The 26,503-nt window shown below is 40.1% G+C and overlaps 2 protein-coding genes across 4 annotated transcripts; both read left to right on the plus strand.

Moving 5' to 3' along the window:
* Window positions 1-2,438: 2,438 nt before the first annotated feature.
* Window positions 2,439-16,605, plus strand: mcm6 (minichromosome maintenance complex component 6). 3 transcript variants are annotated; one of them, XM_059344691.1, is made up of 18 exons: window positions 2,441-2,655; window positions 3,835-3,981; window positions 4,719-4,829; window positions 5,250-5,337; window positions 5,778-5,939; window positions 6,220-6,385; window positions 6,725-6,873; window positions 8,232-8,382; window positions 8,473-8,614; window positions 9,445-9,586; window positions 10,153-10,260; window positions 11,269-11,424; window positions 12,434-12,562; window positions 12,657-12,821; window positions 13,569-13,695; window positions 14,391-14,597; window positions 14,696-14,835; window positions 16,072-16,605. In XM_059344691.1, exons 1-18 carry the CDS (start codon window positions 2,558-2,560, stop codon window positions 16,180-16,182), a joined length of 2,499 nt encoding a protein of 832 aa, XP_059200674.1. In that variant the 5' UTR covers window positions 2,441-2,557; the 3' UTR covers window positions 16,183-16,605. The 3 variants fall into 3 exon arrangements, with proteins under 3 accessions (XP_059200676.1, XP_059200675.1, XP_059200674.1); XM_059344693.1 differs by lacking the exons at window positions 4,719-4,829; window positions 5,250-5,337 and having other exon boundaries at window positions 2,439-2,655; window positions 3,835-3,895; window positions 5,841-5,939; XM_059344692.1 differs by lacking the exons at window positions 4,719-4,829; window positions 5,250-5,337 and having other exon boundaries at window positions 2,439-2,655; window positions 3,835-3,894; window positions 5,837-5,939.
* A 2,441-nt stretch (window positions 16,606-19,046) lies between these two features.
* Window positions 19,047-26,127, plus strand: LOC131980458 (UDP-glucuronosyltransferase 1A1-like). Its single transcript, XM_059344705.1, has 9 exons — window positions 19,047-19,769; window positions 19,905-19,968; window positions 20,902-21,050; window positions 21,139-21,266; window positions 21,976-22,069; window positions 22,303-22,428; window positions 22,523-22,610; window positions 22,701-22,920; window positions 25,105-26,127. Exons 1-9 carry the CDS (start codon window positions 19,242-19,244, stop codon window positions 25,373-25,375), a joined length of 1,668 nt encoding a protein of 555 aa, XP_059200688.1. The 5' UTR covers window positions 19,047-19,241; the 3' UTR covers window positions 25,376-26,127.
* The last annotated feature ends 376 nt before the right edge of the window (window positions 26,128-26,503 follow it).

The raw sequence follows: 26,503 nt of genomic DNA on the forward strand, positions 1-26,503 counted from the left end.
AAAAACCTCACACAAACACAACTGAAATGTTATGTTGTCTCACACACACACATAGTATTTTGATTTTTGGGGGCGCTGTTTCTTAGTAAAGAGAACAGTAAGGAGACCCAGTTAAAATGTATCAATAAATGTATACATGAATAAGTAATAAATAATGGATGATTAATGTATGATTGACTAAATGAAAGTTGATAGAGCTGATAAATATGATTATTCAATTAAACACATTATAATTAAATAGGACATAAATGTATATGATGAATTCATTTCTAAATGTTCCTTTCCTTTATTCTTCCTTATATCTATTTTTACTGTAAAATCGTCAACTTTTCATGTGATAAAAACAGAAACCCTTCTTCAGCTTTGTGAGGGGCATTTTGTGGCGTCTTCTCCTCTTTTTGTTGTTGTTGTTGTTGTTGTTTTCAACACAAACCACCGAGTCACACACTAGAGCAGCTGGAGCCAAAAGCTGCTTCTCCTCCATTTAGTCAGTTTTTACTAAGAGATGATGGGAAAACTGCTAAAAGAATCTAGTTGTAGTCTGTAAATAGTTTCCTGCTAGATTGACAGTCTGACTAAAATCTCAGTGTGAGACTAGAAACTCTAAACTCTTGTCTTTAGATGGGAGCAGGTGGTTTTCCAGGAGTCTTTTCCAAATCTTTTCAGTCTTCTGATGTATAGGAAGCATTACTTGTGACTTGTGAAAACATTCAACAACTGTTTCTCTGCCTCATGAACACTCTGCCCTCTAGTGGTCACTCTCAGTCACTACATGTTTCTAACTGTTTCTCTGCCCTCTAGTGGTCCCGGTGGGGAACTGCAGCACTATATTAAATATACATATTTAATGTAGTATATATATATATATAATGTATATTTAGGCCATAATAGTTTTGACACATGAAAATCAGTTTGACTGTCTTAACTGCAATACCTCTACTATCTTTGACATGATAATATCTTGTTTTGTCTCTACAGCAGCTTATTCTTAATGTTACATTATTAACATTTGCCATTCACATTGTGTCCCTACCGACGCAAGATGTCATTACCGCAACAATGTTTTATTTTTATTATTATTATTATTATTATGATTTGTATTAGTGAAAATATATATTGACACATGAGTAGAGATGATTTCCACATTAGAATTACAATATATGGCATAAAAAGCCAGATATTTTATTTTTAGTGCATGAAGACAATCAACATCTAAGTTTACTGTCTAAATTTTCCATGGCATAGCGAAAACAATGAAATCCCCTAATTTTTTTTTTTTTATATCAGTTTTTACAATGATGCACAAAACTTGATGAAAATAAATTTAAATGTTTTAAAATTTTGTAGAAATTCAAAAAGGAAAATGTTATTTTAATGTTGCGGTAAGGACATTTTGTAAGAAAAAGTGCTGAAAACCATAAAAAATAAACATTTTCCAGATTAAAATCTTAACGATTATAAACAATTTTGTGTATCTGTTAATATGGATTACAGACTCTGATGGTTAAAAGTGAAATTCATAGAGGTTGATTTTTTTAATTTGGGAGAGTCAAAAGTGAGCGTAGTTGCAGAAACACACATGTTCACATGAAATACTGCTTCAAACACGTTGATATTAATCAGAAGTTCAGAGATAAGACACCAGCTTTTATGATTGTCATAACGCAAAGAAAAAAAGAAAAGTGATGTTTGGCTGTTAATTAATAGGATTAAAGAAAGCTTTGCCACAAGAGGTATTGTGAGGATAAGGGACGAAAAAATGACATAAGAAGAAAGAAAGAAAAGAAAGAAATAGATTAAAAAAAGATATATAGATATATACATTTAAAAAAATAAATGTAACTTATATATTTTACGTGTATTTTATTCTTTATTGAGGTATTTATGTATTTAGTTATTCATTTATTTCTACATTTTCATTTATTTATTTAACTATTTCCACATTTATTTTTTTACATTTCCACATGTATTTATTTATTTATAAATGTATTCATTTACTTATTTATATTTTCCTACATTTATTCATGTATTATATATATATATATATATATATATATATATATATATATATATATATATATATATATATATATATATATATATATATATATATATATATATAGTATGGGGAATATATAGTATATATATATATATATATATATATATATATATATATATAATATATAAACCAGTGGGGAAATTTAACGATGTACTTGAATATTTCCACATATGTAACTTTATACTTCTACTTCACTACATTTTAGGAGCACATATTGTACTTTTTACTCCACTACATTGAAGCAGGAAGCGTGCCGCGAAAAGAGCACCAGGCCCCTGACGTCACTTGACAGTTTCCCTCCTGATTGGCTACAAGTTAGAGAACGTCTGCATCTCGTCACGGATTGGTCGAAAGCGGCGCGCCAAAGGTCACGTGTCTCTCTTTTCGCGCGAAACTGCCTCTCTGCCGTCTGTCCTCCTGCAGCGTGTTGAGCGTCCGTCAGACAGCAGAAACTCTCTGGTTTTCGCTGTTTTCTCCACTTTGACGGTGTTTTTCAGGATGGATGTCGCCACAGCAGCCGCCGAGAATGTCGGAGAGATGGTGAAGGACGAGCTGGCGGAGAAATGCCAGAAGTTATTCCAGGCTTTCTTAGAGGAGTAAGTGAGACACAAACAGGCTTCATTGTGTTGTTGTCGGCCGGAAAACCTACAGAAAGTACATTTAGATGCTGATACTTTTGTACTTTTACTTCAGTTTAAGTTTAAGTTTTGAATGCAGGAATTTTACTGTGGTGGAGTATTTTCACAGTGTGTATTAGTACTTTTACTTCAGTTATGGATGTGAATACTTCTTCCACCGCTGGTTATTGTGTGAATATTTAGTGAAAGCACTGATGTTAACCCTGCAGTATTGTCGTGCAATATGAGTTTTTAGTCAAATATAGCATCATATTTGATTTTCTCCATCATAGAGCAGCCCTGTGATGTATTATAATAATAATAATTTGTATTTATAGAGCACTTTTCAAAACGCATGTTACAAAGTGATTTACAAAGACAAGTTACAAAAAGACATAAAACAAAAGATAAAAACAATTGTAGAGAATGACATAGTTCTGTGCGATTTAAAAGCCAGAAGTTATTCCAGACTTGATGGAGGAGAAGTGAGACAGAAACAGGCTCCATTGTGTTGTTGTCGACCGGAAACAGGCTCTGGACGAGCAGCATTTAAAACAATCTGCTCTCTGAACTGCCATGTGTATATGTGTGTTCACATGTGTGTTTGTATGTTCGTCAGTGTACTTCATGAAGACAAAGCCTTGAAATTTGGGGGGCAGGAGGGGGGTTGTCTATCTATTTTTCATTTATTTTTTTTAACTTTGTTTATTAAGTTTTTTCACAATAAAACACAGACATACAGGAACACTCAGAACAGAATCCCCACCCCAGAAAGCGAAAACAAATATATCTATTTTTCATTATTATTATTATTTTTTACTTTTTTTTTTTTTTTTTTTTTTTTTTTATACTTTTTCTTATTTTTCAACACTCAATATTTTTGGTTTGGTTGGCAGTATTGCCATTCTTATTTATTTAGATTATTTATTTATATTTTGTTTGTTATGCTACACTACCATTTTATCTTCTTTGTTGCTATTATTGCCCAATTGATGCTCGTCCCGCCTGCTTGTTTGTTGTTAAACTTAATGGGGAAAAAACAATAAAAAATTTATCACCAAAAAAAAAAATCTGCTTCATCAGTAACCATAAAGATGTGATGCTATTAGTCGGTCTTGTTTTGATAATATCTTTTAAAATGTTTTTTTAATATGTAAGGTTCCAGAGCGGGGACGGGGAGGTGAAGTACGTGCGGGAGGCCGAGGAGCTGATCCGCCCGGAGAGGAACACGCTGCTGGTCAGCTTCACAGACCTGGAGGGCTTCAACCAGGAGCTGGCCACCACCATCCAGGAGGAGTACTACAGGTGAGACACTTTAATGCTCCATAAACACCAGGAGACTTTGGAACGATTTGGAGAAAACTCTGGTGTCACACCTGGTCCCATCTAAAGACATCTAGAGTTTAGAGTTTCTAGTCTCACACTGAGGTTTTAGACAGACTGTCAATCTATCAGGAAACTATTTACAGACTACAACTAGATTCTTTTAGCAGTTTTTCCATCATGCTCTTAGTAAAAACTGACTAAATGGAGGAGAAGCAGCTTTTGGCTCCAGCTGCTCTAGTGTGTGACTCAGTGGTTTGTGTTGAAAACAACAACAACAACAACAACTAAAAGAAGAGAAGACGCCACAAAATGCTCCTCACAAAGCTGAAGAAGGGTTTCTGTTTATATCACATGAAAAGTTGATTATTTTACAGTAAAATAGATAAAAGGAAGAATAAAGGAAAGGAACATTTAGAAATGAATTCATGATTTACATTTATGTCCTATTTAATTATAATGTGTTTAATTGAATAATTATATGAATCAGCTCCATCAACTTTCATTAAGTTGATCACACATTAATCATCAATTATTTATTACTTATTTATGTATACATTTATTTATACATTTTACGGGAGCATTGTGACTCCAGTAAAACTCGGTTTCAGTTTGTAGTCTGGGACTGGGGAAGTATTTTGGTGTAAGCCCAGTATAACCATAACTCTCCATAAGGTGCATCAGCAGCTGTGGACTAACATGAAGCTTCTTGTTTCCAGAGTTTACCCGTTCCTCTGTCGGGCGGTGCGCAACTTTGCTCGGGATCACGGGAATGTTCCTCTGAACAAGGAGTTCTACGTGGCGCTGGAGGATCTGCCCACCAGACACAAGTGAGACCAGCACCAACACCTTCACTTCATCTCTGGCTGCTTTGTTGGAATATTATATTGTTAATAAATAGTAAATGGACCTGCACTTATATATCACTTTTTTAGTTGCTTTGCGACCACTCAAAGCTCTTTACACTACAGACTGACTCATTCACCCGTTCACACACACATTCATACTGGTGGCAGAGGTTAAACGGGGCCACCTGCCACCATTGGGAATTCATTCACACACTGATATATTGCTCAAGGATACTTTGACATGTAGGCTGCCATGGTCAGGGATCGAACCACCAACCCTCCGATCAGTGGGTGACCGCTCTACCAACTGAGCCACAGCCGCCCCGTAGTTTTTAGAAAGTATTTCTGATTAAATGGATGAAGTGAGATCAATACATCAACCTTTTTCTTGTGTGAATCCAGGATCCGCGAGCTGTCGTCGATGCGGATCGGCACCCTGGTCCGGATCAGCGGTCAGGTGGTGAGGACCCACCCAGTGCACCCTGAACTGGTAAGAAACCCTGCAGGCAACACATGCACCGCGACCACCACATGCACCGAGACCACCACATGCACCGCGACCACCACATGCACCCAGACCACCCAGAATATTTTTTGTCTATAGTCTAATATTTGTTTTCTGTCATTTCAGAAAGCGAAACTCATACATTATATAGATTTATTACACAGATCAAGCCTGTTTTTCTTGTAATTTTGATGTTTCTGGCTTAGAGATAATGAAAACACAAAACTCCAGTGTCTCAGTATAAAATGAGAAGTAATTAATGCAAAAGGAGGCCTAACTCTTTTGGTCATTTGTGTCTTTTTTTTTTGGTAATTTTATGTATTTTCTTGGTAACAAAGGATGATAAATCCATTTACGCTTAAACATTATCCCTCTATAATAATAATAATAATAATAATAATAATAATAATAATGTGTGTGTGCAGGTGAGTGGGACCTTCGTGTGCATGGACTGCCAGGCTCTGATCAAAGACGTCCCTCAGCAGTTCAAGTATTCCCCCCCGACCGTCTGCAGGAACCCCGTCTGCAACAACCGCGCCCGCTTCCACCTGGACACGCACAAGTCCAAGTTCATCGACTTCCAGAAGGTAACGATGAGTGAACATTTAAAATGATGTTTTCAAGCTTTGAAAGTGCTTTTGATTTTGAATAAACTGCTGAAATTTAGGTGAGAAGGATACTTAAATCAGACAATTGGCTGAATTACTGACCGCCTCTAATAAATGTCATTAATGCATCTTGAAGGTGCTTAAATTTGACTGTGGAAAAGCTGTAGGAGCCCTCATAGACACTCATAGATCCAAGCCAGTATCTATGAGTGTGTTTTTGACGTGACTGAAGGACTGTGATGTCTGTCTCTGTGTCCAGGTGCGTATCCAGGAGACTCAGGCCGAGCTACCTCGTGGTTCCATCCCCCGTTCTCTGGAGATCGTCCTGAGGGCCGAGGCGGTGGAGACGGCTCAGGCTGGAGACCGCTGCGACTTCACCGGGAGCCTCATCGTCGTACCGGACGTCTCTCAGCTCAACACTCCAGGTACGTCTGATGGCCTCCAGTTCATTCACTCAACCCCAAAACCTGCCTCTGGGAGAGAAATAAATGTTTTATTAATCAACACATGAAGCTGTTTATCTGAGACGGGGTAAAATAACCAAATCAAAGCACGAAATAGTGATATTTTATCAATTTCTTTATTCTACGTGTCTCGTTTAAAATCTAAATAAATCGTTTGCACAAACCTTTTTGTAGCTTTTGGAGCCTCCATTTTTTTGTAGTTTCCATTATCATAACTTTTGTCTCCTAGCTGTGATTGTGCTGTATATACCAGTCCGTAGGACATTAAGAAACACTCAAACTGTTTTGTCCCGTCTGCAGGTGTGCGAGCAGAGTCCAGCACCCGGGTCCCTGGAGGACCGGCGGGCTTCGAGGCCGAGGGTCTGAGGGGCCTGAAGGCTCTGGGGGTCAGAGAGCTCTCCTACAGGCTGGCCTTCCTGGCCTGCAACGTGTCGCCCACCAACCCACGAGTAAGAGACACAGGATGATGATCAGACATTACTCAACCTGCAGAAGCAAATAAAGCTCCAAACACACCAGGGGCCGATTCACTAAAGTCTTCTTAACCCATAAGAACCCATAGTGACGGTGTAACACTTTAAATCTTCTAGAACCTCCCATATTCAGCTTTATGCTTCACATTATAGTCTAGTCATAATCCCCATAGGCCCAATAGTAAACCCAGAAATTGACACTTAATTTCTTATACTGCCTCCTGACCAGGTTCCACAAAGGTTTTCACCAACTCAGACTCAACTCAGAGCATGTCTTTATCAAACGCTGTGATTTTGTCTGTATGCAAATAAGCGCATATTTGATGAGATATGGCCTCATTTGCATATGTAAACATTAAAATACAAAAAACATGCAATACATTTTTTTCTCATCTTAACATAAGTAATCAACTGAAAAAGTTTCATGGTGATATCTATTCTTTAATTTTTTTACCCTGTTCACCTGTGGTGTCTTGACTTTATTAGCTTATTATGCTAATTATGCAAATTGCCCAAAGTGCAACTTTTAGCAACCAAGTTAAATTCCATCCATTAGGCCTATAGATGACATTTCTCCAATAAAACTTTAGGGTACTCAACATTTCTGGGTTCAAGAAATTTCTACTAGACTATTATCTCATTAAATCACTAAGTGACACATACTCAACACCTGGTGTGGTGGTCATGTGACTGTGACAGGAAGTGACTTCTCCAAAATGTGGCTGTGACTGGAAACAGAAATGTGAAAAAGTAGCTAATTTCAAAAAGCGTATTTTTTGTTCCGAGGCTGAATTTAAACCTATTTATCAATCCTAATCCATTAATAAGGTTTCCTGTCTTACGTTTAACTTGTTCTGACCATATTTCCTGAACAAATTAAAGTCACAATTTTGATGTTATGGAGATGCAAACAAAAAGGCACATGGTTATTTTTATTTTTTATTATTTTACTCTTATTTTGTTACTTAAACAGCACTATTAATGTCACAATTTTGATAAATGTTGTGGAGATGCAAAGAAAAAGGCAAATTTGTGTTTCTGTAAGCAGAAAATGTATTTTTTTTAAATTTTAAAATAAGAAATATCATAAACATAAATACCATAAACGCCCAATGTAATGTATATGACACATCACAGATCTTTGACATTTAGGGGTAGTGTTTAAAAAAAGAAACATCATAAATGTGTTCTATGTGGTTCACTTGGTCTGTGGTATAATTTACCTTTAAGGACAAACACGTCTGGGTTGTTATGGGTTAAGAAGCTTTTATTTTCTTAATGCTTGGTGAATCCGGCTCCTGGTGTTCACTCCCGAGTGTTTTCTCTTCCTGTAGTTTGGCGGGAAGGAGCTGCGTGACGAGGAGCAGACTGCAGAGAGCATCAAGAGCCAGATGACGGAGAAGGAGTGGGAGAAGGTGTTTGAGATGAGCCAGGACAAGAACCTGTACCACAACCTGTGCACCAGCCTCTTCCCCACCATCCACGGTAGAGCCCCGCCCACTCCGGAGCCCCTTCTCCAGCCAGGAGAGCCTCGTTGAAGTGATTTAAAACTGTGGGTGTGACTGTGATTTTCAGGCAACGACGAGGTGAAGCGCGGCGTACTGCTGATGCTGTTCGGAGGCGTTCCCAAGACGACCATGGAGGGAACGTCGCTGAGAGGAGACGTCAACGTCTGCATCGTCGGAGACCCGAGTACCGCCAAGAGCCAGTTCCTAAAGTAGGTGATAGACGGCTGGTCATCCATCAAAGTTCTGGCTTTCTCAATGCTTATTTGACAAAAAATAATTTGAAAATCTGGCTGCACTGCAGGCTGTTTACACAGACCAGAGAGGAGAGGACAGGTTGTAAATAGTTCTATATATATACAGTCATGGAACAAATTACTAGACCATTGTTTTCTTCAATGTCTTGTTCATTTTAATGCCTGGTTCAACTAAAGGAACATTTGTTTGGACACATATAATGATAACAACAAAAATAGCTGATAAGAGTTTAATTTAAGAGCTGATATCTAGACATGTAACATGGTTTTATTGATAATGATTTTGGTTATTATCAAGAAAACCATGGAAAATGTCTTGATATGATATAGAAAATGACCAAAAAAAGACACAAAATGACCAAAAAGACACATAAAATTACCAAAAATGACACAAAATGCTAAGGAAATACATAAAATTACCAAAAAGGACATAAAATGACACAAAAAAAGACACAAAATGACCAAAAAGAGACATTAAATTACCAAAAATAACACAAAATACCAAGGAAATACATAAAATGACCAGAAAAAAGACACAAAATGACCAAAAAAAGACACAAAATGACCAAAAAAGACACAAAATTACCAAGAGTTTCACTTTCTGAAATAATTGACAAAAAAACTTGAACTTTTTCATGATATTCTAATTTTTTTAGAAGTACCTGTACTGTCTATTGTAGTAACACTGCGAGGATAGACACTGCTGATAATCCATCAAGTATAGGACTGTAGTAAGTTCTTGTTTCTGAGTGTTTATTTGAATGTGTGTGTGTGTGTGTTGTCAGACATGTGGAGGAGTTCAGTCCCAGGGCGGTGTACACCAGCGGTAAAGCCAGCAGCGCCGCCGGTCTGACGGCCGCCGTGGTCCGAGACGAAGAGTCGCACGAGTTCGTCATCGAGGCCGGAGCTCTGATGCTGGCTGACAACGTGAGTCTGACCAGTCAGTAGAAACAGGAGGTGGAGGACTTTATAACAGGAGTTCAGGGGTTTAACCCTCTGGAGTCCATCTATTTATTGAAAATACACGTTTTATTGACAGTAATAACTTTATTTATATATGATATGTAGACGAGCTGAGAAAGCCAGTTAAAGTTTAATCATAGGAGCTTTCAGTGTGACATTTATGTTTCTAGACCATTTTTAAAATGAGAATTTTCTTTCTACAATGAAAACTATTACTATTTTTAATTTACATGCAAATAGACTGTTTTGTAGTTTTATTATTTATTTTTCTGCTGTTTTTGTGTGTATAAATGGTAAAAATAAAAAAATAAAAAGTATTTTGGGTTCCTGGCAGCTTTATACTTTAATTAAAATAAAATGAAAAATCTGACTGATAGCCAAGTTTTTGTGGAGAAAAAGGAGCCATGCATGTGATGTAAGGACAGACTGAAAGATGCTGAACAGAGACAGAAATTAATGCAGAGGAAGGTGACAAATTTGAACCAAAATCTCCTGGACTCCAGAGGTTTAATGACGGTGTTTTGCTGCAGGGTGTTTGCTGCATCGATGAGTTTGACAAGATGGACTTGAAGGACCAGGTGGCCATCCATGAAGCCATGGAGCAGCAGACCATCAGCATCACCAAGGCTGGAGTCAAGGTACCACAACACCTCAACACCCTGAACGACTAATAAAGAAGTTTATCATCAAGATTCACTGTTATAATCCAATAAAAAGGAGTCCTTATAGTAGGGATGGGAATAATCAATGAATGATCGATTAATGGTCGTTAATAATTTGGTCGATCATGTAGAATTTTTAATCTATCTGTGTATTTTTTAATTGTAATTTTATCAACCTGACTGACTCGTGTTAGCATTAACTGGGATGTTAGTTTAAATGTTTGTTACTGACCTCAGAAAACTGAGCAGCGACTCCTTGGAGTGTCTGTTAGTCCAACCAAACATTTAATGAACAAAACGTTCAAATAAACTGTCATTAAGTGAAAATACAGTGAAAGGCTCAAAGTTATGAGACCAAACCGCTAAACGTCCTTTTTTATATCTATATAACGTTATATATAACTTTATTGACACGTTGCCGTGGATACACATTGTTCTGCTTCTCTCCTGGTGACGGCTCGCCTTGTTAGTGACCTGTCAATCAAAGGTAGCCCCGCCCCAAATCATACGATTCTTTATCTTCTATTTTCTTCTAAATGGGGCCGTTATTTACACTGTTAACATCAGATTGTCTTGAAGAAGATTGTTTACTAGTGATTGAGACCATAGTGTTGTCCTAAAAAACATTTCTGAGGTAATAAATCAAGTGAGAAGTTTTCAAATTTTGCATTGAAATGAATGGACAAAAATGTTTTTGCAGCCAAACTTAGCACCCCCTGCTGGAATTTTTGGTAGAATGCAGCTTAAGGCACTTCCTGGTTTGCCTCCCTGCTCAGACCCGGAGGTTGCCTCCTGGTATATATACCTTTTATTTTACCCATGTATGCATGTTTTTATACATACTGGAGTATGAATAAAAACATAGTGATTAATTGATCGTTTGGAAGGAAGCTGCCAACTCAAGCTTCTTTAACGCAAACGCCCGTCCCTACTTTTCAGTCCTCTCTGCAGTATTTTAACCAGATGTTTGCTCTGCTCCTCCAGGCCACTCTGAACGCTCGTACCTCCATCCTGGCTGCAGCCAACCCCGTCAACGGACGCTACGACCGCAGCAAGAGTCTGAAGCAGAACGTCAACCTGACGGCGCCCATCATGAGCCGCTTCGACCTCTTCTTCATCCTGGTGGACGACTGTAACGAGGTACCAGTGAACACGCTGCAGTCTGCATTTGTTACTGCACGGGTTTCAACCCTCTGAGCCCCAGAATCTGCTGGCTTGTTATAATAAAAATAACTAACATTACACAGTTTATTAAAGCCAGAAACCATAAATACTAAAATTATCTAAATAAGTAGTTTTTCACATTCTGACAAATGTGACAAACCCTTCTGTCAGGAAAAATAACCAAATCTAAAATATCCAAATCTAAAATGGTGATGTTTCACCAATGTGTCTCTTTTAAAAAGTCTCAGAAAATAAACTGTTTGCATTAAACAACTTTAAACTTTAAAAAATATTAAATTCTGCACTCCTCAGCCATGAATGACTTTGCTGAGATTAGGGCTGGGCAATACGGACCAACAGTTATATCCCGATATATTTAGGCTGAATATTGATATACAATATATATCCTGATATTTTTATCGCAAAGTGAGAGCAAATGTACAGTCAAAGTCAAATATGACATGTCACATGTAGATTTATTGAAACTGTTTATTTAACAATATTGTATTGAGTACCTTTTTAAAAAAAAAATCAACACTCCATAAAGTGCACATTTAAATAGAAAAAATCTTAAATCTTTTTCTGAAATAAATATATTTATATGAGAAAAGAATAACAAACATTACAAAATAACTAGATATGAAAAACCCTATCGATCTATATCACTATATGCGATATGGTCTAATTCCATATCACATTTTAAAATATTGATATCTTTTATATCGCCCAGCCTTAGCTGAGACCAACAGTCACATGACAATTAGATGAAATCTTAACTGTAGACTGTTTACACAGATCAGAGTAGAGAGGACAAGAGAGGTTGTAGGTATTTTAAAAAAAAATGTACATAATTAATTAATAAAACACTGGATAAATGTTGGTTATTCTTATTCAAATCCAACATCCTCTTATCTGTTGCTGTAACGAGCCAGATTAATGTTTTCTCTGACCTGCTTTAATGCTCATGTTGACCTGCGTCTCCTAGGTGACGGACTACGCCATCGCCAGGCGCATCGTGGACCTGCACTCCCGCGGAGAGGAATCTGTGGACAGACTGTACTCTCTGGACGAGATCCGCAGATACCTGCTCTTCGCTCGCCAGTTCAAACCCAAGGTGTGTGTTTGTGTATTTTTCTGCACCCGCGGTGTGTGTCCTCACCATTTGTACTCTTGTGATCCTCATTAACTGTTTCATATCCTACTCGTAGATCTCCAGTGAGTCGGAGGAGTTCATCGTGGAGCAGTACAAGCGTCTCCGGCAGCGTGACGGCTCTGGAGGCGTGACCAAGTCTGCCTGGAGGATAACGGTGCGGCAGCTGGAGAGCATGATCCGCCTGTCGGAGGGCATGGCCCGCATGCACTGCTGTGACGAGGTGAGTACTGACCACAGTGACGTTCCAGGTCACACAGGTAGTCAGGAGGGTTAGGACCAGGTTTGAGAAGAAACGGGACATGTTGGACAAAAACACCACATTTTTTCCACATGCTCTCCATCATTATAGGTTTATATGTTCATTTTGGCATGTATGTATCATGTATTTATGTCATTTTCAACTCAGTTCTTAAGCAGTGGGACATATATTAATATAGGTCAAATACAGTGTAGTGGTCGACCGATATGGGTTTTTTAAGGCTGATGCCGGTTATTTTAACATCAGTCTTAACCAATCCCCGATATGTGCTGCCGATTTTTTTTGGGCTGATTCTTGAAGCCGATATTGCATTTTCTCCCTCCATTTACATGATAAAAATGAGTCTCAATTTAAACAAAAAAACATTTATTAACAAAAGAAACAAAACACATTAACAGTTTGATAGCAAACAATGTGTATGTTGTTATAGGCCTATACTGGATATGATCCATATTTTATGTGTTTTTCTTTTTTCTGGGATTATTAATATTTATCATGATTACTCATTTAGTTGGGAAACATGCATTTATTAAACTTTTTTTTTTAATTGTCTTAACAGTGGATTTTTTTATATAAATATGATTCAACTGAAAAAATGCAAAGGAAATGTAGAAATATTAAAGTAAAAAAATAAGTACATTTAAATCAATAAACATTAATTTGATCACGTAATGACACAATGTTAACCTTTTCTCTTTCTGTCTTCAGGTGCAGCCCAAACATGTGAAGGAAGCTTTCCGTCTTCTGAACAAATCCATCATCAGAGTGGAGACGCCCGACGTCAACCTGGAGCAGGACGACGACATGGAGGAAGAGGAGCAGCAGCAGGAGGAAGGTACTGACAGAGTGCACATTAACATATAAATGAAGAGACGTGACAGACGAGACCTGCAGACTGGATCTATTTCTATTTCTATTCTATTTCGTGCTACTAGGAAGAGAAGTAGGAGAGAATAGAAGTGTCTATGCGTGCTTCATAGTACCACCTAGCCACCTGCTGCACACTACATAGAATTTCACCGACTTTTGCGTCACCGTATGCAGCAGATTTCCCCCTATAGACGCTCGTCTAAACGTGGAATAAAAAGTGAGAATGCAACGCGTCTTTTGCCACTTTTGCGTCTTTTGCCACTTTTGCGTCTTTTGCCACTTTTGCGTCTTTTGCCACTTTTGCGTCTTTTGCCACTTTTGTCTCTTTTGCCACTTCTGCGTCTTTTGCCACTTTTGCGTCTTTTGCCACTTTTTTCACTTTTGCGTCTTTTGCCACTTTTGCGTCTTTTGCCACTTTTGTCACTTTTGCGTCTTTTGCCACTTTTGCGTCTTTTGCCACTTTTGCGTCTTTTGCCACTTTTGCGTCTTTTGCCACTTTTGTCACTTTTGCGTCTTTTGCCACTTTTGTCACTTTTGCGTCTTTTGCCACTTGTGCGTGTTTTGCCACTTGTGCGTCTTTTGCCACTTTTGCGTCTTTTGCCACTTTTGTCCAGATCGTCTCCATCTTAAAACGGCCTAATGCAACTGTAATCTTTGCAGGAAACGCCGTCCCTAACGGAGTGAACGGCATGAACGGCCACGCTGAGGGCGTCAACGGGCACGTCAACGGAACCAACGGGCACGCCAACGGTGTGAACGGCCACACGGAGCCCAGCAGCCAGCCCAAACCGTCGCTCCGCCTCTCCTTCACCGAGTACAGACGCATCTCCAACCTGCTGGTCCTGCATCTACGCAAAGCAGAGGAAGGTAAGAGACGCCTCTCTTTATAACCAAAAGAAAGCTCCAATTTCCACACTTTTTTTTTATTATTCAGTCTAATCTTTACACTGCTGTCTGTGCTGCAGCCGAGGAGGAGCAGGAGCTGAAGAAAAGCGCCGTGGTGAACTGGTATCTGAGCGAGATCGAGTCAGAGATCGACTCGGAGGAGGAGCTGGTCAAGAAGAAGGGTCTGATCGAGAAGGTCCTCCACCGGCTGGTGCACTATGTGAGTCTCTGCAAAAACTGTTTTATGTTTTATTAAAGGATCCCCATTAGCTTATGCCATGGCAGTTCACTAGTCTTCCTGGGCTCCACATTCCAACAAGTAATACTCAACAGTCCTACAACAACTTTAACAGTAAAAATACATTACAAAATGCAGCACAAAAGTACTGTTAGAGCGTAAAGCTTTTACAGCCTCCAACTCTCACCCGGGTTCTTTTTCCTAAACTTGGTCTTACAAAACACTCAGAACAAATGAATAAAGTCAACCATTTATTGAAAGAATATAGCCAAATGCAATGCTCAGCGCTGGACTCTGCAATGTGACCCCGATGGCCCCACAAGACAGAGTGATTCCAAACTTACATATCTCTTCTCGGGTTTTGGCGAAACCCCGTACAATGGGTGGGCTCTTTCACGCAATTGGTCAATTTGTCTGTGGGATGCCCTGGTTACCACCAATAACCGAACATCTGGAGATTTAACATCTCACTGACCTTTCAAACTTTATGTGTGTGTCTGTTGCCTGCTGAAGCCTCCACATCCTGTCCTCCCTCCTTATTCTGCTTCTCCCCCCTCATACCTCCCCTGAACTCTGAACTCTACTGTCCTTAAATGACCCAGTCCTGTCATTGAGTAACCCGGGTCATAATTTTAGAGCCGAGTATATTCCCCGCTCCCACAGTACATTACAAAATGCAGCACAAAATACATTACAAAATGCAGCACAAAGTACATTACAAAGTGCAGCTCATAGTGCATTTGATCAGAAAACAAATAAAATACCAAAAAAAAACCACAGCTTTAACCAGTATCATTGATTGTAATCCTGGACATCATGAATCCAGGCAAACATCGCTTCTATAAAAAGTAGCGTCCTTTCAACCAAAATAAACGAAAAAACAATAAATAAACCCAACACCTGACATTAACCACTGACAAAGTACATCTTTAATTTCTTTTTGAAGGGTATTTTGCTTTTTCATGACGGATATCAAGTGGTAATCCATTCCACATTTTACTCTATAAAGCACTGTTCTTTTCAGAGAATTAGTTCTTGGATGAGCTCGCACAATATCACCCTTAATATCACCTTATGCACAGTATTACAAAAAACTATTTTATCTCTCATGAACTCAGCTCTGTGTGTTCTCAATGTGTTGCTCAGAAATGTCACTGGTTGAAACCAGCCGTCACTTTAAGATCGCTTTAACTAACCTTTGAGCGTCTCATTCCTCAGGATCACATCCTCATCGAGCTGTCTCAGGGCGGCCTGAAGGGCTCCGAGTCCGCCACCACAGAAGAAGAATCCGTTCTGGTCGTCAACCCCAACTACAACCTGGAAGATTAAACTCCTGCGTTTATCAACTTGTTGCTCCCCTCAAAGCTTCAACAATTGTTGATATTAAACCTCAACAATAAAGCTGATGTTCAAGGTGTTTTTCAATGCTCCTATGTAAAACAGGTACATAAAAGTAGCATTGGATTAGATATTTGACTTGTTTTGTACTGTACAGAAGATTCTGGGGCTCTTAAAATTTAAAGAAAATGTATTTTTTCAGCTTTTGTAAATATGCTGCTCTCTGTCCTCCACCTGTTTGCTGACTTCTGTCTGTTTGGCTTATTGGAACTGTCCTGAATTGTGTAATTGCTGTTTATCCATGAGACTAAATTCAATGGTTTCAAGTTCTATTGTATGCCTTTTTGTATGATGATGACATGAAGTGTATGTAAACGGTAGTTTAAGAAATAAAATGTTGATATGAACTCAAAAGTTCTCCGTATTCTGGCTTAGTTGGTAGAGGTGGGGGGGGGAATCGATACGGCAAAGTATCGCAATATTTTGCGTGGTGATTTTCAAAGCAATCGTGGCCTCTGGCGTCATGCCATCTAATTGAAAACAGGCTCTCTAGGTGCCCACAAGTCTCCTCTTTACATACAGTAGTGTTCAAAATAATAGCAGTCCAATGTGACTAACCAGATTAATCCAGGTTTTTAGTATATTTTTTATTGCTACATGGTAAACAAGGTACCAGTAGGTGCAGTAGATTCTCAGAAAACCAACAAGACCCAGCATTGGTGATATGCAGCTCTTAAGGCTGTGCAATTCAGCAATTAGTTGAAAGGGGGGTGTTAAAAAAAATAGCAGTGTCTGCCGTTGACTTTACAAACTCAAAACTATTTCGTACAAACTTTTTCTTTCTAGGATTTAGCAATCCTGTGAATTACATTTCTATATATAAATTATCTCTGTAAAGTGGACTTTGCGGCCTGGAGCGCAGTTTTAAAATGTATTTTTTGACAATTTTTTCTCTCCCTCTACACTCTGGCGATGATGTCACACACTGTGACACGAACATTCCGTGCAATACACACCCATTATAATCTCAGAATTTCTCCAAAAATTATCATGGTCATTGAACAGGGATTGATAAAAAACTTAATGACCTATCGAAACGTGGATTAATACACCGATACACAAGACTTGTGTCTACTGTTTAAAGTTTAAATGGAATCTCTAGGTGAAATTATGTTGGAGAAGTAGACGTTTAAAAAATCTCCAATTATTGTTCTTTTTCACTCATTTTTTTACAGCCGTCCCATTCACTTCAATGCAAAGACTTATGTTGCGGAAAATTCATATTCCGTAGAGAAAAGTAATAGCACACCGATCCCGATCAAACTGCTTTTTGATATATAATTTGTTGAAGAGTTGCAGGACTAGTAGTGGGATGAAATTGTGTCCGAAAGAGGAAGAAGAAAAAATCCACAGTACAACAATAGTGCTCAGTGCGATTGCCCCGGAGCCCTGATAAACACAGGTGTGCTCATTGAAAAACCCTGATAAAATAAATGAAAATTGGATGCATCAAATCGACTCAGTTGGGCTCCAGAGAGGTGAGCTGCTGAGCCTCTCAAGGAATATTTAACTTTTTCCAAAGACAGAAAAGACATTAAATCAGTCATCCATGAAGAGGGAGGGCGAGCGTTTGGGCTTTTCTTATGTAATAGAATACGTCTGTGAGCGAGGCAAAAGCAATAATATCAGAATTTTCCTTCGTGAGACGAGTCGGAACAGGAGATACCCCAAAGATGGATATCAGTGGTCAGGGTTCTAATTTTGTATTAAGGACTTTGCCAAACAATTTATTTTTTAAAATGACCAGAAATTGGAGCACTGCACAACTTTACCTGTGACCTAAATAAAAGCCTTTTTTTTCTCTGGTTGTGTTTATTCTTGTGTAGTGGTGGATATGACTAGAAATGTGTTAAACAAGTGCATATCATTTACTGTTAATTTATGGATTACAAGACAATGGGCTCACCACCTCTCCTACACAGACTTTACACTTTAGCCTATTGTTAGGTGTCTGTCTTTGTGATTTTGTCACTTCCTATAGGTGATAGGAGGCCCTACTATAAGATAAGGACACGGAATCACACAATAGTGCAGGAGGTGGTTCATGTTACACTTTAGCTGTGCACAAATCCAAACGAGTTAGTGATCAAATTACCAGAAAATAATAGTTGGTTGCTAATCCTCACCCTTCACCCACTTCCAACATGTCTGAACATACTGGATCAAAAATCTACTTCTCAAGGCTTTTTGTAAGAAAGTGTTTTTCTTTGCAAGTAAATGGTTTTTTTTACTGTACTTGATATACTTTCTTGTGACATTGGAAAGTATTTCAAATAGTTTGTGTAGAGTTTGGGACCATTAGGATTTATGGAATAATGTCCAAATTAATTATTACTTGTGTTATATTGAGATTGAAGCAATGGAATTACTACTAATTTGAAGAAGACACCATGACCATAAGTGTTGCTTTTAGAACCTGTTATGGGTCTTGCCTATAGTTCTAGCTGATTTTTTGTCCCATGTTACTTATTGCGGTCCGGTTAAAAGGTGTTTTTTTTTAAAAACAGAACAAAACTTGCCTAAAGTTAGGGTGGAAAAGTACATGGTTAGGCATTGCAAAAGTTAAACAAATGGACGTAACCAACGAAGTGAAACAGGTGACATAAAGTGTAATGTTTGTTTGACCCATCCACTCCATAAATTGCACTTTATTCTCTTTCTTTTGCCAGAAATCCCTATTTCCTCCACTGAACTTTGCCCCTCTAGACAGCAGTTAATTAAATCACACATGAACCATGTCAAGGTCTCATGTCAGTGAGCTCCAACTGGCAACTGTGGAGGATTGTATGTTTTTTTAACTTGGTCAACGAGGACTTTGAACACACACAACTCTGCTAATTCACAGAGGAATTTCAACAAGCCAAACCGGAAGGGAGTGAATTGTTTAAACATACGGCACTGAGAGGGGGGCGTTGACTGAGGTTGTTTTTTCCTCACCTTTTTTCTCTGTGTTGGATTCAGTGAGCTGCAGACTCAGATAACAGATAACAATGTGGAAAGCAGCAGTGTTTGTGCTGCTGCTGCTACACATGGAAATGCAGGTGAATGGTGCTGCAGGTAAGGCCGAGGAATCTGTGGCAGACAACTCTAGACCTGAGAAAAAGGTGAAGAAAGAGCAGGCTGAAGCCACCAACACCATTCCTGCAAGTGACACTCCGAGTTTCTTGGGTAACTTGCTGGTGGTGCCCATGGATGGGAGCCACTGGATAGGAATAAAGGCCATTGCCCAAGAAATGGGTCGCCGTGGACACCGGGTCACCGTGGTGATACCAGAGATCAGCATGCGGATGGGTCCAGGGAAACACTACCAAACAGTGACCTATCCTGTTCCCTATGACAAGGCTCATATTGATGCTGTCATGTCCAAAAACAAGGACATGTTGAAAAAATCTGCACTGTCATTTACAGAGAAGATAAGGAAACGTATCACACAAATCCAGAGGATAACAGGCATTATCCACGACACAGCGGAGAGCCTACTGTTCAATGGCAGTCTGGTCTCACATCTGGCACAGCAGGTGAGTGCAAATACAAAGACTTCTAAAGAATCAATTCATGAGTGTGAGAAGTAGTAGGACAGGTTTTTATTCGTGCATTTTTTTGTGTATTTACCCTTTTGTCCTATCTGTCTTTTAAACCTTTCCACACTGCAGAACTTTGATGCTGTCCTAACAGGTCCCATGGTCCCCACAGGCTCATTATTAGCTCGGAAATTAGGTGAGTTCTGCCACACTGGTATCGTTTGTTTGTGTTTACCTGTATAGAATTACCATTTAAGTCAGAATAGACCACAACCATCTTACAAGCCAGCCTGCATTTTGATCTCAACTTACACACCTGTTTAGTTTCAAGAGTGCATCTTGCACAGTTATGAGGCTGTAGGGTGACACAGGAAAGAGTTCTTAATCCAATAGGTAAATTAGCATTTTAGCACCTTGAGGTGTAACCTCTCAAACTCAATGAGGATTTTGAATGAGTTTTTGGTTAGATAACTGAAATAAAGTCTGTTGTTAATACAAGCTTATGAGATGATCGCTTGTTTGTGTGGTGTACGATACAAAAAAGTTCTAAAATGCCCCTACTTGTGAATTCTGAAGTTTTTACGGACCGGACCGGGGTGTAGTTCTCTATAGCATAACGTTAGCTTGTACTTTCGTCAGCTGCATTAACACTTCAAACATCATAAAAGTGATGTTTATTTGTGAAGAATATACTGCTGAACAAAACGCGTCAGCATCAGAAACATGTTTTTGCCACAGAGCTTATTTTCTGCAATAATCCAAAATCCAATGCAAAAATCCCATAGACAAATTCTAAATAGACCCCATGAAGATGCTAACTCCATAGCTGGAGTCTGCTCTCTTCCCCAACGCAGTAACTAATTGGTTTGGTCTGAATGTGTGAGATAACCATGCCCTTTTAATTTAAAAAGAGAAATGGAAATAAAAAGAGCTGGGAAATAAACAAGCCATTATGAAATAAAAGTCCCCTGAAATAAATAAATGTACTCCTTTGGCAAATCTATTTGATTGTTTATTTATTTCAGTGATTATTCATAGGCATATTTATTGATTTGTGTATTTATTTATTTATTTAATTAAATGGCATCCCATATATTTTTCTCACCAGTCATCACTTAATCATTTTCAGGTATCCCCACTATAAATTTGCTGAGGGGAATGCCGTGTTCTTTGGATATGACGTCTGCAGGATGCCCCTCCCCGCCCTCATATGTTCCCCGCTACTTCACCAGATACACGGACAAATTGAACTTCAAGGAGAGAGTTGTTAACACTTTGGTGAGCACTTATTACCAGATGCATGCATTAAGTATGCATTACTTTTTATATCATATTTGTTTGATGCTCTGATGCCTCTGACCTACAGGTGGCTTTACTGGAGCCGCTGATGTGCCGACTGATGTACTGGCACTTTGACACAATAGCCTATCAGTTCCTGGGAGAGGAGGTGGGCGTAGCTGAAGTGCTGTCTGACTCCGCTATCTGGCTGCTGAGGTAACATGTGCCATTGTATATATGTACATGTTGGGAATTCAGGATGCCTCTTTTGTGAATAAATGATTCCTTGCACAGGGCGTCAAATATGTAAATAAAAGGGCGTTATCATAAATGCTATTCCTATAAGGATATCAAAGGAGATTTTCTGAAGCAGGCCTCAAACCTGAGATGAAGAGGATCTCAGCAGGGAATGAGGAGGGAGGCTGGTGAATCCAGGCCTCTGGGTCCCCTCCTGAAGGAGATGGAGGAGTTGCTGCGTTGGTGAGCAGTGGAGAAAGAGGAAGAAGATAAGGCGTACTGGCTCCTTATAGTAGACCACCTACAGTGTCATCGGTCTCTTGACCAATTAACTCATCTGTAGGGTCATAAACGCTGAGGATCCTGGGAAGGATTCAAAATGGAGGGGAGATCTCTGGTTGTTCCTTATCAGAGAGCTCAAAATGGAAGGGAAATGCCATTTTGTGAGATGACTCAGAATGCTTTTGCATTTTAGTCCACAAATGTTGAAGTCTACAAATGAACACAAGATTCACCTGTGGTTCGATCACAACATACACATCAACCTCAATTGTGCTCACATACACGTAACATGTAACAGTCATTTTGCTCTTGCTGTTATTTTATGCAACTAAGTCACGCTGACAGTAAACATCTTTGATCATCTGTCTCATATTCAGATACATTTTGTGATTCTGTGTTTAAACAGAACTGACTTCACACTGGACTTCCCACGCCCCCTCATGCCTAATATAATACCAGTTAGTGGAATCAACTGCAATGTGAGACATCCTCTGCCTGAGGTAACTTTCATTTAGTTCTATACTTCAACACATAAATAACAGTTGGATCTGCTCTGTGTCTGGTGAGACAACAAACAAATATGACAATGGGCTTGTTTCATTTTAAATATAAAAGGATTTTTGCTTTGGACCATGTGAGTGACTGTAGACGAAACAATTGTGTTTTAAAAATCAAGGATTTTTCAAGGAGTAAATTCAAATTCAAGTCTATGGGAGTGTGTGTGTTCTTTCAGGATTTGGAGTCCTGGTTGTCAGGAGAGCATGGGTTTGTCGTGTTCACTCTGGGCACCATGGTGTCAGATCTGCCAGAGGAGACGACCTCCGTCTTTCTTGAAGCCTTTAGACAGATTCCACAGAAGGTACAGGAATATTTATCAACATCTATGGAAATGCATTTGAAATCATACATCAATTGAATATTCAAAAAGCAATGAATGACTCTTCTTTTGATAGGTAATATGGAGGTACACCGGGCAGGTTTCCGAGGATGTCCCAGAAAATGTGAAGCTGATGAAATGGGTGCCTCAGAACGACCTGCTGGGTCTGTAAATCCACTGCAACATGTCCTGAAGCTGACTGATGATGTGTTACAAACCAACATCTGACATGTTTGTTGTGTGTTGTGTGTTAGCTCATCCTGGAGCTCGGGCCTTCATCACTCATGCCGGCTCACATGGTCTCTTTGAGGGACTGTGTCATGGGGTTCCCATGGTGATGGTGCCAATCTCAGGAGACCAGCCCGACAACGCGGCGAGGTTGGCGAGCAGAAGAGCCGGAGTCGTGCTGGATATTTTTTCGATCACTACAGAAAGCCTTCTTCAGGGACTGAATGAGGTCATCAATGACACCAGGTGAGGGGTCAGATATATATATATATATATATATATATATATATTTGTTATTTTCGGAAAAGCCACCCTACTGCACGTATCAAAAGACCACAATAAAACAATTTTGAGAGTATTGGGGGATTTAAAATTTTTATGGGTTTTTCACGAAATATTTCGACATGCTATAGTATGACTTTTCCATCCATCCATTCTCGTCCGCTTATCTGGGGCCGGCTCGTGGGGGCAGCAGGCTAAGCAGGGCATTCCAAGCGCCCCTCTCCCCAGCCACAACGTCCAGCTCCTCCTGGGGGACCCCGAGGTGTTCCCAGGCCAGGCGAGTTCTGGGTCTTCCCCTGGGCCTCCTACCAGTTGGATCTGGCCGGAACTCCTCTAACGGGAGGCGCCAGGGAGGATCCTTACCAGATGCCCAAACCACCTCAGCTGACTCCTTTCGACGCGAAGGAGCAGCGGCTCTACTCCGAGCTCCCTCCTGATGTCTGAGCTCCTCCCCCTATCTCTAAGGCTGAGACCAGCCACTCTAAGGAGGAAGGTAATTTCTGCCGATTGTATCGGCGATCTTGTTCTTTCGGTCACTACCCAAACTCACGACCATAGGTGAGGGTTGGAACGTAGATGGAGCGGTAAATCGAGAGCTTTTCCGTCAGACTCAGCTCCTTCTTTACCACGATGGTCCGGTACAACACCAGCATCACTGCTGACGCCGCACCAAACCGATTGTCCATCTCACGCTCCGTTCTACCCTCACTCGTGAACAAGAGATACTTGAACGAGATACTTGAACTCCTTCGCTTGAGGCAGTACCTCTCTCCCGACCCAGAGGAGGGAATCCACCATTTTCCGGCAGAGAACCATGGCCTCAGACTTGGAGGTGCTGACTCTCATCCCAACCGCTTGGCAGTCGGGTGCAAACCACGCCAGTGAGTGCTGGAGGTCCTGGTCTGATGAAGCCAAAAGAACCACATCATCTGCAAAAAGCAGAGATGCAATTCTAAGGTCACCAAACCGCACCCCTTCCTCCCCTGGCTGCGCCTTGAGATCCTGTCCATGAAAACCACAAACAGAATCGGAGACAAGGGGCAACCCTGGCGAAGGCATGGAACGTGTTTGACGTTGTGCCGAGTATGCAATCACAGCTCTCACTTTGGTTATATAGGGACCGGATATATCTCGTAGCAATGAGCCTGGTACCCCATATTCCCGGAGTACCCCCACAAGACTCCCCGAGGGACACGGTCGTAAGCCTTTTCCAAGACCACAAAGAGATGAGCAAACTCCCGTGACCCCTCCAGAAGTCTCGCAAGGGTAAAGAGCTGGTCCGTTGTTCCACAGCCAGTATGGAAGCCGCATTGTTCTTCCTGAATCTGAGGTTCGACAATCGGCCAGAGCCGCCTTTCCAGCACCCTGGAGTAGACTTTCCCGGGGAGGCTGAGAATCGTCGGCCTCCCTCGCCGCTGGTGTCCACCAGCGGGTTCTTGGGTTGCCGCCACGACAGGCACTGATGGCCTTCAGGCCACAGCTCCTACCAGCCGCGTCAACAATTTAGGCTTTGAACATGGCCCATTCGGACTCCATGTCCCCAACCTCACCCGGGATGCTGGAGAAATTCTACAGGAGGTGTGAGTTCACTACACATTTGGGTTTGCCAGGTCTGTCCAGCAGCCTCCCCCACCACCCGATCCAACTCACCACCAAGTACACTTATGAACAACTCTATTTTCGAACATGATGTTCATTATGGACAATCCGTGACTCGCACAAGTCCAATAACAAAACACCACTCGGGTTTAGATTGGGCAGGCCGTTCCTCCCAAACAACCCCCTCCAGGTACCATCAGAATTTTTTCAAATTTCAAATTTTGAACATCTCAAAATATGGTGTTTTTTTGTTAATTCTGGAAAAGCCACCTTACTACATGTATCAACAGACTATAATAAGACCATTTTGAGAGTTTCGAAGCATTTAAATATTGTATGACTTTTTCCCGAAGAATTTCGAAATCATTTTCAAGCAAAAGCATTTTCAAGCAAAAAATGTCCCATGTTTCATATGTTTTCTTAGAATTCTGACATAATTATCTCATTAATGGTTCATGTTTGTTTCCTCAAGAGAATGCATTGTGTATATTTTCATACCATCTTCCCCACTTCCCTGTTTAACTCCTGCCATCCATCTGTTTCTATCAGGTATAAAGAGAATGTGCAGAAGCTGTCAGCTCTCCATAAAGACCGGCCAGTCGACCCACTGGACCTTTCAGTGTACTGGACTGAATTTGTGATGCGGCACAAAGGGGCAAAACATCTCAAAGCTGCTGTCCATGACCTCAACTGGGTCCAGTACTTCTGCCTGGATGTAATAGCACTACTTGTTACTGTGGTGCTGGTTTTTATCATAGTGACAGTAAAATGCTTGAAACTATGCCTCAGGAAACTGAGCAGGAAGAGGAAGCAGGAATAACCTGCTGCTACATTTACACCTTCAGCCAGCAATAAAAAACATAACTGTCATTAAAATATGAATGCAAAGTTAATGCGGTTATGGATTAAAGATGTGACAGAATGTGTGAAGAATAATTGAAGTAATGGGGTGATCAAAAAACCTTTGTTTAACAGAAAATACAGAATATTATTATATTCCATTATGGTCTGGGCTTGAAGGACAATGAGGGGCATTAATGTCCGCCCTTCCTGGGTGGGAACATGGTGTACTCTACAGACAGAGCAACAGTTACAGCACGAGCGAAGCCGCCTGAGTATGTCCAAGCCTCATTGCTGCCAAGAAATTTTATTAAAAAGGAAAAACTGAAATATCGAATTGAAAAGGACCCTTTATTCAGTACTTAGTTGAAGCCTCCTTGGCAGCTATTACAGCATTGAGTCTTCTTGGGTATGATGTGACAAGCTTTGCAAACCTGGATTTTGGGATTTTCTGCCATTTGTCTCTGCAGATCCCCTCAAGCTCTGTTAGGTTGGATAGGGAACCAAGGTGGACAGCCATTTTCAGGTCTCTCCAGAGATGTTTGATTGGGTTCAAGTCAAGGCTCTGTCTGGGCAACTCAAGGACATTCACAGAGTTGTCCCGGAGCCTCTCCTGCCCTGTCTTTGCTGTGTGCTTAGTGTTAGTTAGCTTGCTCCCAATTTGGACGTCCTTCTTTACCCAATAGGAGACTTACTGTCAAGTTCAGGCTTTATCACAAATAAATAATTGATGTAAAAAAGGCTTTGTTTTGTTTTCTCTTCTCCTCCTGCAGGTCCTAAATAAACTAAAAAGATTTAGATTTTAGAACTAGTTTCTGGCAGAGGGCCCTTCAAAATCACACAATTATGCAGGATGTAGTTGATGTTTAACTTTCACTGAGCACATTCCCAAACTAGTTAGTGATCAAACTACTGGAAAATAATTGTTGGTCGATAATCCTCACGCTCGACCTACTGCCAACATGTCCGAATATTCCGACTCAGAAAACTAGAGAAACAGGCTTGATACGCGTAGGTGTCATATTACAATACTTCAAGACTAAGCCTACTCACAGAACTTTCACAAACATTTTTTGTTTTTTCCCAGGTCAAAGTCTATGTTTGTTGT

Source organism: Centropristis striata, chromosome 11 (genome assembly GCF_030273125.1).
Source record: "Centropristis striata isolate RG_2023a ecotype Rhode Island chromosome 11, C.striata_1.0, whole genome shotgun sequence".
NCBI lineage: Eukaryota > Metazoa > Chordata > Actinopteri > Perciformes > Serranidae > Centropristis > Centropristis striata.